General features: G+C 55.3%; 2 protein-coding genes across 2 annotated transcripts; one reads left to right on the forward strand and one right to left on the reverse strand.

The window, feature by feature from the left end:
- Window positions 1-3,426: 3,426 nt before the first annotated feature.
- On the forward strand, window positions 3,427-4,331 carry SLS55_008499 (uncharacterized protein; the record flags this gene model as incomplete). Its single annotated transcript, XM_066779907.1, has 3 exons — window positions 3,427-3,519; window positions 3,575-3,809; window positions 3,862-4,331. The coding sequence occupies 3 exons, from the start codon at window positions 3,427-3,429 to the stop codon at window positions 4,329-4,331; spliced, it is 798 nt and encodes a 265-aa protein (XP_066629136.1).
- A 2,267-nt stretch (window positions 4,332-6,598) lies between these two features.
- SLS55_008500 (uncharacterized protein) lies at window positions 6,599-9,496 on the reverse strand (the record flags this gene model as incomplete). The annotated part of the gene is made up of 3 exons (XM_066779908.1): window positions 6,599-6,808; window positions 7,295-9,397; window positions 9,464-9,496. The coding sequence occupies 3 exons, from the start codon at window positions 9,494-9,496 to the stop codon at window positions 6,599-6,601; spliced, it is 2,346 nt and encodes a 781-aa protein (XP_066629137.1).
- Between the last annotated feature and the right edge of the window lie 2,956 nt (window positions 9,497-12,452).

The following is a 12,452-nucleotide window of genomic DNA, read 5'->3' on the forward strand; positions in this document are numbered from 1 at the left end:
ACCTTCAACCTCTTCAAACGTCATCGTTTCTGCCTCTTCCGAATCTTGTACAGGCAGAGAGCGCGTCGTCTGCGGAAGGAGAGAAGCAGTATCGGGGGGTTGTCTACTGCAACTCTCTAACCGTGCCTTGCCTTGCTCCATGTCGAGAACCTTGCCCACAGTTTCACGCCAGAATTCTTCCTGCTGCTTTAAGGCGTCACATTGATTTTGAGACCTGACCGAGAGGCTCGACGCGTTTAGCCGATCCAGCACGTTTGCCGATAAGTCATCCATAAGACTTTCGAATCGACGTCGGAGATCAATCAGATTGATCAACGCATCCTTCAGCAACTCATCACGGCGAGGTAGGATCGAGGAGTGCAAGTACTTCTCAACATCCGCGATGGCTTGTGCATCGCTCTCACTCGTGTTAACTGAATCTTGGCTGAAGCCGGGGGGACCGCTATATTCGGTGTCGGCGCTTTCCTCGCGGTCTTGGTGTTGGGATGGCGACGAGTGTCTCGAGACGTGACTACACCCAAAGCGCTTGGTCCGGCAACGAATGCAGGCTACATATCCCGGGTCTTTGAGGCGGCGACATTCAGCGCCATCTTTCGTGCAGCGTGCGCAAGGAGGCTCGTATAGAAGGGACTCTTGTGTGGTCTGGTCGACTTTTAGTCTTTGAGGCGTAGGTAGTGAAATTCGTGAAGAAGGCTGATGATCCGCCGTCAGACGACGGAAAATGGGTATCAAAGCATTTTTGTTATGCTGATACTTCTCGAAGACACCTTGGTAGATGACTTCTTGGCTGCTGATTCGCCATGGGTTCTGGGTTGGCGGAAGCTTGTTGCCTTGGAGGTCTCGGTTTACAGTGCGGTGCGCGAGACGAGGAATATGACTATCAGCGCCAGCAGCCACGCTATAGCGACTTCCCTTCTGTGTTCCCACAATGAAACGCCCATCGGATGTTCTCTGCCGAAGCATTGCCGCGTCTTCGGTCTCATTCTGGTCGTCTTCGCCCACGACTGTAGGTGTTGCGGCGACTGGGGGGTTTGTGACGACAGAGCTCGCGTCAGGGTTCGAAGGCAAGTTCTCCAAGACTTCCAGCGCACTCGCGATGCGCGGTCGAATGTGTTCCCAGGAAGATAGTTTAGACGGCTTATAGGCGGAAAGGAAATCCGTCTCCTCAGGCCTCTGGGCATTGCGACGCGGATCATACGTGAGTTCCTCTCCCTTCAAGTTGTAGCGAGATCTGCGAAGGATAAGACTCCCGCGACCGTCCTTCTGAGCCCACACCGCACTATCCGAACTCTGGTCAATGCCAACCACGACACGAAAGCGTTTTCCTCGAACGTGGCCGGTCAATCTGTCCTCATCTTCCTGTGACAGCGGCTCCGTAGCCAGCCGAGGAGATTTGGTTGGCCGGGAGTTGTTTATACCCTTCCATCTTGCGGCCCTCTTTTGACCAATGTCCAACGGCGAACTTGGGATTGTGGCCACGGCGATGGTGGAGGAACTCCGGTCGGTCGTGAATTTGGCTGCTTCAGGCAATTCTCTGAGGTGGATAGGCATGGCGCTGCTGCTTGGAAGTGGCGAGTCCATGTCCTGTACCCTGGGCGCAGGCCCCGGTTGCGAGGAACGGGAAGGTTCTGCTCCGTCAAAAGTCTTCGTTAGCCTTGCTTGCTGTACAAACAGAATGGTCTTACGTACCGACACTTGATTTCATCCCCTCGGCAAAGCAAACAAAATAGGTTGGAGAGTCTAACTCTGATGGCGACGTTTGGCTTGCTCGTGCTCGTGCTCGTGCAAGAGACGTCCACACCCTTGGAGCGAAGTCACTTGCTCCACTGCAAGGATTGTCGTTTCGACGGTGGAGATGAAGCTCCAAACGGGGGTCGGCCACCCCATAGTAGTCGAGGAGGAAATTGATCAGAAACTATAATGTTATAAGCTTCGTACCGTAGAAGTGTCTCATACTTTAGGTCTGTACCGTAAAATCCGACACTTCACCTGCTAGCATTTCCATGGAATCGTGAATGTTTCCGTCGCCCGTGTGGCGCGCAAATCTCACGCAAGCCATTGCTGAGAGAGGTGTCTAGACACGATCGTACAAGGAAGTCACGCTTGAAACGATTCTTGGATTCGCGTCGGTCCGGATAGAACGAATAGGTGAATTCGAAAGTAATGAGCGGCCCGACGATAATTCAGGACCGATGAGCTCTTAAATCTCAAGGATGCCAGTAGCTGCGTTCATACAGGCAATCCATTGTTTCCCCTCCCGTTGATACAGACGATGCCTTGTGCGATGGTTCTTGTTGCTTTTTCTTCGGAGAAATCGAGCCAACCTTATCGTCCAATCAGACCGACGCGGCACATGAAAGTCGGTGTGCCAAAATGCAGTCCTACAGCCAGCTACGTAAGAGGGATATGTGTTTCATCTTTAGCTATGGGCCGTAGAGTCATCCGATGCATCACTGGGCGGTTTCTTGGCGTACGAACCGGTCGGCCGGGTGATGCTTCGCACGGACCTGTTTTCTGTGCTTTGTTTCTTGCTTCCCTCACCCTTTCACTTCGAATGAGGTAAAGTCTACAGGATTGGGGGAGTCGAGAGGCGAGTGGGTAACGCACGAGCGGTCTGACGTAGCCGTCTACGAAGACAGAGTGGACGTCGGCCTTCGTAGTACGGAGGGGTAATCCATGAGCCGATGGCAATCGTGCATATGATCTTCGGCCTACAGTACTGGGGCCCTGTCGACCTCGGAAAGCGGCAGATGCCAATATTTGACCTATCACACCACCTGTATGGGCACAGTCATACTCTGTTCGGAGGTCCTGCCATTATTCGCGCTAGCAACCGGCTGCAATACGCATCCCACAGAACTCGCAAGCATGCAGCTGCAGGAACTAGCTCTGCCCAGCCATCTGATTTTGTGCCGTGTCTGTCTGATAGGTCGGGGGTGTCGGATCAGCTTATCATACAGGCAGGGCTTTGTAGGTCCCACAGAAGAAAAAGCAATTGTCTGGAAATACAACGCGTTCTAGGCGAGGTTGTATCTTTTGTTAGTGCCGGGTTTGACTCAAATGGTCGCGTTCATGGTGTTCGCGGTACTCTATTGGCTATATTTCTCACCGCACGATTGCTTCTCCCTGGTCGGTGTGGAGCCGCTCACAAAAGGTACCTCGCCGTCCACATACGCGAGGAGCGACACGGACGGAAGCATCCTATATTATCCGTACCAGTAATCAGCTTGGTGGTTGCATACATGATGCAACCGGATTGGTCTGGGCTTCTGCGACATACTGCCTCAATTGCTAGAGTATGATGGCAAGCCGAGGTTTGATTTGCTTGCTGCTTCATCATATAAGGCCAGACCAGTTCCAAAGCCGTGAACTGCCATAGCAACTTCATTCTCATCCCGCTGCTGAAGAAAACCGTTCATCCTCACCATGTTCTGTGTGCAGTTCACGCGATTTACGGGCAATGGAAAGCGTCATGAGCCTGTCGAGAAAGTCATGGCTGCTGAACTAGCAGACTTCGAGGTGCGGACCATGATAACCCAGCGCAATCCCGCAATGCTTACGTTTTTAGGTACAGGCTTTGACAAGCTTCCTTCATACGTACTATGCCACCACTGATGTCGAACATGAGCTCCATATTCACTACCAGAACGACGCCCCTTGCAATGGAACCAGTGGAATCTCGCCGCCAGTCTGGAATGCCCTCATGAGCGTCCGCGAAGCAGCTAAACAAGGTTCAGAGTCCCCGCTCTACTTCATATGCTTTGCAAAGAAAGGCCAACCCAGCTCGAATGCTATTTCCAGGAGCAATGGTAAGTGGAGTTATCTGGAATCAAGATACAGGCCGGACTAACGATTGTGAAGACAAGTCTCCTACAAAACCAGCACAACCGAACGACTTGCCCCAGCGGCAAGTCAAACCCAAGACCCCGAGTCCACCGCTCTACGATAACATTATCGTGCGGCCGTCGCCCAGCGAAAGCAACACCACGCCCGTCCGTAGCCGAACAACCACAACGACCGTCTCGCCCTCCAAACAGATCTTCAACCGCAAACGGCAGATACCGGACCAAGGCATGACACCGGAGCGACCGCCGAAGGCGTCGCGGCTGGCTCAGATCCCGCTGCCGCAGTGGCTCGAGGACACGTTGATCGGCTCCACCGACTCCCCCAGCTCAGGCCGTCGCATCGTCGTCGGCGTCGACAACGACTCCGGCTGTGCCGTGTGGGCCGCGAAAGATACGCTGGGCCGGCTGTATCTCCGCAAGTCTGCCTTCGACATCGACGGCGATCCGGTTTATGGCGATGTATGTGGCTACGGCCAGAAGGTTTAGAGCACTGACTTCCTTCCCATCCGTGGAATTTCCTCGGCTCCGTCTTGGGATGTTGTGAGGCCTTGGGTTGTTGAGCAGCTCGACAAGTTGGAGGCTACTACGCCCCCGTAAGCGAAGTCCGCGCGTGCGCAGTCGACTCATCCTTGGCCGGTCGGTACCCCTTCGCCCGCTTCGCGGACTAATTTGTTTCAGCGAGGGAGCACCGCGTCACCTTTTGTAGGCCGCGGCGGTCAGAAGGGTCGTGGTCGCACGCCTCCGCTGCGGGGGAGGCGCTCTGGACTCGCGCACGGTTTGATATTGGAAGAGAGCTCGGAGTCGGAGGAGAGCGACGACTCGGATGAAGAATACAAAGGTAGGCGCATCGTTCCCACACCCTTTACGGTAATATGGCTAACAACTTCTCAGATGAACTCTCGCCAAATGTCGACGTAGAGTTTACTTTCCGACATGGTTCATCAGTGCTTATTTCTCCAGCAACGGTAACATTCACCAAAACGACAACTGTGTTCCAGATGTTGAAGAAGGCCAGAGAACTTGTGAGAGGCGGCACTGAATTACTCCAGAATCCAGACCTAGAGTATGCCAGCATCGGAGGCTCTTCGATTTGGGATCAAAAAAGACAACCGCTAGAAAGCTATCTTCCGGATGATCTCCAAGCCGGAGTGCAGGGCGTGATTCAAGTTGAGACGGGCTGGAAAGAGTTGGTGTCGAAGTGACCTGGTCCTGATGGATACTGCAAGTACTTGTGGTTTACATTCTGCTGGCATTTGCCCTTACCTCCGAGTCTCCGACTGTTTGTTGCTATCATCGTTGTTCTTCTACTTTTTTGCGATGCTATTCATCCTTTATACAGAGTTCTCGCTCTCTAATCTTGCTGTTCTTCTATCTTCCTGGCCTCATGAAGATAGGATGATGACTTGTACTCGTTCTTTCCGTAAACTGGTTAGGATCAAGCTTTCTACAGCTTCTACAGCCACGCCCGCTGTTAGTGCTGATCCGGCAATGAATCCGACCGTGATCCCTCGTTCCTGTCCTTGTTATCGTGCTCCTCCCTAGTCCCGTCAATCACAAAGGTCTCGTTTTTATTGTAAAAAAAAAAAAAAAAAAAGAGCACTCCTAGCCTTTTCCGATATTACTAACTGACAATCTTTCTTAGAGGAAGACTAGTCTCTTCCTGCGATTACTGAGCCCGCGAGTCGGGGCTTGACACCGCTGCTGTGATCATCGCCGTCAAATGTCGAACCCATGTAGTGCAGCCTGCGATCGTGAGTCACAATCATTTGATTCCCGTTCCAAGTTACAGATCATGCAAGACTCAAACCTCGCCAGCCGCTCCGTACGGGTCATGGCCGTGCGGTTCATGCGTGGCAACGTTGATCCCGTCTAGCCGCGTATCTATTGCGTCCCCTTGCAGGCGGAAGTGGGCGTTGAAGCGCGGCGACATCGTCATACTGCATGGAAGCGAGGCAGGTGGGAACTCAGCAAGGATGCTACGCACACTGATGCATTACCCATGTCCGCTGCAAGAAGCCATTGCTCCGACCGTTGAACCCACATGAATCCTCCAGCACCTCTCGGTCGCGTCGCCGTGGCCCTTGTTCTCCACCCCTCTTACTACTGTCCCCGGACTAAGAAGCAATTTACAAGGTAGATACCGAGACTGGTTTGCTTTGACGGAGGAACCGCTTGCATATCCGGCTAAAAAACACTAAACCCATCCCCGGTCGCCTTACCGACCCGAGATTAAAATATAGTACACGCAAGCATTAGCAGGACCATGCGACCGATCACTTATACTTTTCATTTCGATCTTTCTCATGATGGCCTCTCCTCTTCTTATTACGTAGGCCAAACGACGGGGATGTGTAGGCGATAAGGAAGGCGGCCGAACAAGTACGCCGTCCGACCCTAAGCCTCGAGTAAGAGATTGATGTACATACATAAATACATACCAACGCCCACACGAGGCCCATTTCCCTGTTCGTTAACAGTTAACAAAAGCGGCACAGAGAACCACCCTAGCCTAGCCCATGCGCCATTACGAAACGGCGAACCCGATCCCCCAGTCCAGTAGCCCACGCCCACTCCCCCAACCCAACCCGCCGCGGAGCTTTCCAGCAGCCCATCACAGCAGCTCGCCACAACCTTTTTTTTTCCCCTCTCCAATACACATACAACATACAAGATGCACCTGCTCGCCCAGCCAGCAGTGCGGGTATCTAAAACACATCCATCCATCCCCCCTCGATCATTCCCCCCCCCCAAATTCACCCACCACCCCTCACCGACTGCACCGCATCCATCCACTCCCTCCTCTCGCCCTCCGTCGACGCGGCCAGCAAATGCACGGTCCCTTCGGCCTGGACGAAGAACGGATACAGCTCGGTGCCCCGGGGCAGGTCGTCCATGACGCCGGTTTTGGCCGGTTTCTTCAGCGAGCCGGAGATGGAGCATTCGATGTCGCGGACGGGGAGGGGCTAGAATCGGTCCGGTCGGTCAGTCAGCAAAAGCAAGAAAAAATCCGACGACAGCGGAAAAAAAAAAAGAAAGAAAAGGAGAGGGGGAGAGGGGGAGAGGGAGGGAGAGCGAGACAGAGAAAGGCCTTTAAAAAAAAAAAGGGAGAGAGAGGGAGAGCGAGACAGAGAAAGGCTTTAAAAAAAAGGGAGAGAGAGAGCGGGAGAGAGAAAAAAGAAACCCAAACCCACCTTCTCGACCCACCACCCCCCCGCTGCCCCCGACGCCCCCGCCGCCGACGCCCCGCCCCCACCGCCCCCCTTCCCCATCCCCTTGCCCATCCCCTTCCCCATCCGATACCACTGCCCCCCTCCCCCTCCCCCATCACCCCCACCCCCCACACCCCTCTCCCATCTCCCAAACACCAAATAATTATCCAGCACCGCACACCCGACGCCCTTCCACGGGCCCTTCCCGGCCACCCGACACGCGACCGGGCCGAGCCGGACCAGCCGCCTTTCGTCGTCCAAGCACTTCAGCATTTCCGCGACGCCGCCGCCGCCCATGGCGCTGACGCGGCGGTGCAGCTCCTGCAGGTCGGCGGCGTGCTGTTCGGTGGCGAGGGCGGCGAGGCATTCTCTGTGGAGGAGCTCGAGGCGGGCGAGGGTGTCTGCGAGGAGGGGGTCGGTCTCTGTTTTGTTGTCGGCGGGGGACGAGGTTTGGACGAGCCGCGTCGCCATCTGGACGAGGGCGTCGAGGCGGCGGACGGGCTGGGCGAGGAGGTCGTCGAGGCTGTGCGTCTTGGCGAACGTCTCGACGAAGCGGGCGAAGGCGGCGTAGTCTTCTTCGTTGTTGTTGTTCCCCGTCGTCGTCGTTCCCTCGCAGTGCGCGCGGATCGCCGACGCCGTGTGCGGGTGCTGTCGGAAATACGCGAGGTACGCGGGTCCGGCGGCTTTCAGCCAGCGGCGGAGGAGCTTTGCGAGGGAGGACGGGGAGACGGGTTGCATGGACGCGGCGGCCTGTTTGAGGGGGTCGAGGATGCAGGTGGTGCTGGCGAGGCGTATTTTCTCGGTGTGGTGGAGGGCGATGAAGGAGGATTGCCAGGCGAGCGGCCAGCGGCGGGCGATGGGCTCTTCGATGAAGGTGCGGAGGATGGTGAGTTTGTTGAGGAAGACGGTTTCCGACGTGCTGAGGTGTTGGCGGAGGGATTGGAGGGCGGCGTGGTTGGAGTGGGTGTCGGCGGAGGGAGAGGTGGGGGAGTGGAGGCCCTCGACTAGGGTGTCGGCGTCGTTGTCGTCGTCGTCTTCGGGCTCGGAGGCCGAGTCGATGGTGTCGGGGAGGGAGATGCTGGAGCTTGTGGCGGGGTTGGAGTTGGCCGAGAAGATGGAGGGTGTTGCTGTTGTTGCGGACGAGACGCGTGATATGGGAGCGATGTTCTCTTGAGAAGCCGTGGGGATGGTAGCCAATGTTGACATGGAGGCCGAAGGCATCAAGACGTGGCGGCCGGAGGGCAGCGGCTTTCTCTGAACCCGGGGAAGATTGGTGCGGGGAGATTCCCAGGGGGCCGGTGAGACGGTCCCAGGCTGGAATTTCTGGACTACGGGCGTACGGGGACTACCAAGTGAGCTCCCATCCTCGCTGGCCTTTCTTTCCGTGGAAACCGGAGTCCCGGTAGAGATGGTTCCTACACTCCCTTTCCTTTCCGACAGATCCGGACTCTCCGCTAGCACCGCGGGCTCCGTCTGCTTGGCCTCCGCCGGTGTGAAGCTTTTCTCAATGTCTTTTTCTTTCACGTCCTCTTCCAAGTCTCGGCCATCCTCGTCGGTCTCGGGCTTCCTATCTCCAATCTTCAAAGTCTCAACATCCGGATCCGGGTCAGCAACAGACTCGACAGGCTCCGAAACCGTCCGACTCTTCGCGGGGCGCTGCTGGGCGGCGGCCAAGGCGCGGCGATACGCCCTCGAATTGACGACGGCGTCGTCGAAATCAAACTCGGTCTGGTCAATGGTCGAGGCGGCCATGGACGGGACGCGGGACATGACGCTCTCGCGCTGCGACGAGAAGACTGATTCGGCGACCCTGCTGCTGACGCGCGGGTGCGTGTCGCGCAGCGAGCGCGAGCGCTGGGCGACGCGCGACATCATCTGGTTGTTGTCGCGCACCAGCTGCTTCAGCTCCTGCAGCGACTCGAGCTGCAGCATCTGCACGAGCAGGTTCAGGGCCAGCTGCTGGCCGCGCAGCTGCGACAGCAGGTCGCGCATCGTGTCCTCGCGCCAGATGAAGCGGCAGCGCACCTTCCACGTCATGGCGTCGGCGTCGCGGGCGCCGGCGGCCAGGCGCTGTATTTCGTCCTCGAGGCATGCGTAGACGATGGTGCAGCCGGTCAGGGCGGTGTCGAAGGTGTCGCGCAGCTCGGGGCGGTGGGCAAAGTGCGAGTCGAGGGCGTGGGCGGCGCCATCGCGCAGGAGGAGGCCCTGGATCTGCGAGAGCGAGGCGCTGATGGACGAGGATTCGGCGCAGAGGGCGGTGATGGTGCGGTCGGCATTGAGGTACTTGTCGCGCAGGTCGCTGAGGGACTTGGCGGTGGTGAGGACGCAGGTGGTGATGTTGACCTGCGGTTCGTTTAGCGCGGGCCGGGTCTGCGGGGAAGGACGGGGCCTAGGAGATCAGCAGCTTACCACTGAGTAGGTGACGGTGATTGGGTCGACCATTGTGAAAAGTCCGTCCGGTTGCCAAGCAGCTCGGAAGGAGAATGGCCCTTTTGAGCGTTGGAAAGGGTTGCGGGGCTCTATCTCGTTGAAACTTGACAATGTTTCGTGGGGGCTGTTTGAAACCCGCGCTGTGTCCGCCTCGACCAGCCCGATGGGGCGCGCTTGAGCATCCTTCTCGCTACTATAAATACTACCTTGCAACACCCCGCTCTGACGCGCGAGCTGCCATTAGCCTTTTATGCACCCACGCAGGAGTCGAAGCAATTGTCCAGATGGGAACTTCTCAATATATACATTACTTTTCCGTCTGCACAATTGCTTCAACTCCACCGGAGATGGGCGGATCATCTATCACGCTAACCCACTTGAGCCCTCCGCTCGTATCCTTGCTTGTAGCTCTGACCGCAGCCTTATTGGTCGAAGACTACGAATCAAAGCCTCGCACATTGTGTCGCCAAAGCACCGTGGCTGCCTAAACATAAGTAATGGCCCCGCTCGAGTCGTCAGCCTCGCGGCTTCCTACCTTCAACATCAATCCCGCAAGATGGACGCTACCCCGAACCTTCACCCTCCCGACGAAGAACCTTTTACGCATTATCCTCTTCCAGACCATCACATACGCCTCGTCCACATCCTGCCCTCGCAGCTTCCTGACGCCCCGATCGCATGCCGCATCACCGTCCATCAATATCATGAGCAACGTCCAAAGTATGAGGCTCTGTCGTACACTTGGGGTGACCCACAAGAGGGCACACATACGATACGGATTGACGGACGGCCCTTCGCTGTTCGCTCAAATCTGTGGCTTTTCCTGAATCAGCTGAGGCAGGAGTGCCACGCCCGCGTTGTGTGGGCCGATGCAATCTGTATTGACCAGCTGAACACGGCTGAGCGCAATCACCAGGTCGGCCTCATGGACCGCATCTACCGGAAAGCCGATCGAACTCTGATTTGGCTCGGTCCGGCGGACCAACGCAGTGACGCTTTGTTCGAGTCCATGTCAAGAATGGATAAAGTGTCTCTACTACTTCAAGAACTCCTCATAAAACTCCAAAGACCCCGAGATCAAGAGGCATCCTATGAGTTTTACAAGGCAATGCCCCCATCCACTTCCGAAATGACTCAACATACTAACTTTCCACAAGCAATGGCCGGATATACCCAACTGGTACCACGAGCGCATTCGGATGCTGAAAAGCCCTTTCTCCAGCTTATTGGGGTTTCAAAGGCCCCAGGATCCGGAATTGCTTCCTGGAATTGAAGAAGGTATCTCCGATGGAGAATTTCAAGAATTTCTGAGGCAAGTATTTCCATTAGTCGCGGGGAAAACATGCGAGGTGTTATACGACCTGGAAAATCAAAAAAACATATTACTTGAGGACTTTGAAACGCCATTTCGAGAGGCCATCGTCACCTGCGTCTTCCTGTCAAAAGCTCTTTCCGACCTAGTCAAACGACCGTACTGGGGAAGAGTGTGGATCGTCCAGGAGCTGGTCTTATCACCTCACATTGAGCTTTTCTGCGGCAGCAAGAGAGCCTCATGGGACAGGTTGCGCTACATGCTGCGCTTATGCGATGATAGAGCTACACACGAGAGTGCGCGGACAGTAGCAGCCAGTACGGCCACTTCGCTCTGCCGTGAGTGGGAAACGCGACATGACACAACTGAGCAGTCAACAATGGAGACCCCGAGAGGGTTTAAGGGATTGGAAAGTGTCTTGGATGCATTCGAAGCCTCTTCATGTGCCGACATACGGGACAAGATTTACGGGATCCTTGCACTTGTCGACATCCCGCTAGAGGCCGACTACTATAAGACGCCGGTCCAGCTCTTCTCGCATTTAATGGTGATGTTCGACTCAGAGCTTTCTCAAGCGGATGCAGCTGAGCAAGAACGCCTAGCATCCAACCCTCCGTACTTCGTCAAATTACTTTCGCGTACCCTGCAACCGAACATCCACGACGAACTTTTTCAAAGGGGTGCAACTAGGCAAGGAGGCCTAGTATCCAACCTTCTGCACTTCGGCAGAATATCTTTGCATTCTCTGTTACTGGACAAGTACGGCGACCTTTCTCAAGCGGGTGCAGTCGGGCCAGAACGCCTAGTATCCGACTTTCTGCACTTCGGCAAACTACTTTCGCGGACCCTGAAACTGGACATCCACGGCTCAGAAGGCAGTCTAAGCACCAATGAATACGGTCGCATTTTCCAGTCTTCGGGAGTTTTAGCTGGGAGCATAGTTCTCTCGGGACTGGACATTCAGAACTCTGGGGAATCTGAAATCGACTTCCTCGACAACCTGATGGCGCGTGTACCGGCAGGAGAGTCTGCAACACGACGAACCCAGTTTCGCGCGAATGTTGTTCAATGCATGCAACGTCTGAAAAGGGTTATCCCGCTTCTTTTGGCTGAGTCCACTTGCTCTGTCGACTATACCCAGTTTCGCACCGACGTCAGTGATTCTGAAGCTGAGTTCACAATGGTTTCTCTATCCTTTACTCCGGCAGACCATTCAGGAAGCCCAGCCTGGAACAAACCTTCTACCGGCAATTCCAGAGAGTTCGTCTGGTTCGCTTCTGCTAGCGGATGCGTAGGAGTCTCAGATGTAAACGTGCGGGAGGGTGATCTCATTTGCAACTGCAGCAGCATCGGCCCAACACATGCAATAATCATACGCGAGACACCCATTGGGCTCCAGATAGTTGGGAGGGCCATGCTATCTGGTACTCCCTACAGTGAGGATTCCGTTTCGTTGAATGTTGAACGAAGATCTGGTCGGGGAAGGATCAAATCCTCGAATTTGGAGATCTCATTTGACGTCGTTTCTCTTCTTGCTTTTGTATTGTTTCCATTTCCTTGAAAACCTCCTTCAAAAATTTTGTCAGCACTGCAGCGACCACGTCTGATATATCTGGATTTCAAACCAGGGGTTTCAGATCAGGTTTTCTTTTTCAT

The sequence above is a fragment of the Diplodia seriata genome, assembly GCF_021436955.1.
Source record: "Diplodia seriata strain FDS-637 chromosome Unknown scaffold_9, whole genome shotgun sequence".
Classification (NCBI taxonomy): Eukaryota; Fungi; Ascomycota; class Dothideomycetes; order Botryosphaeriales; family Botryosphaeriaceae; genus Diplodia; species Diplodia seriata.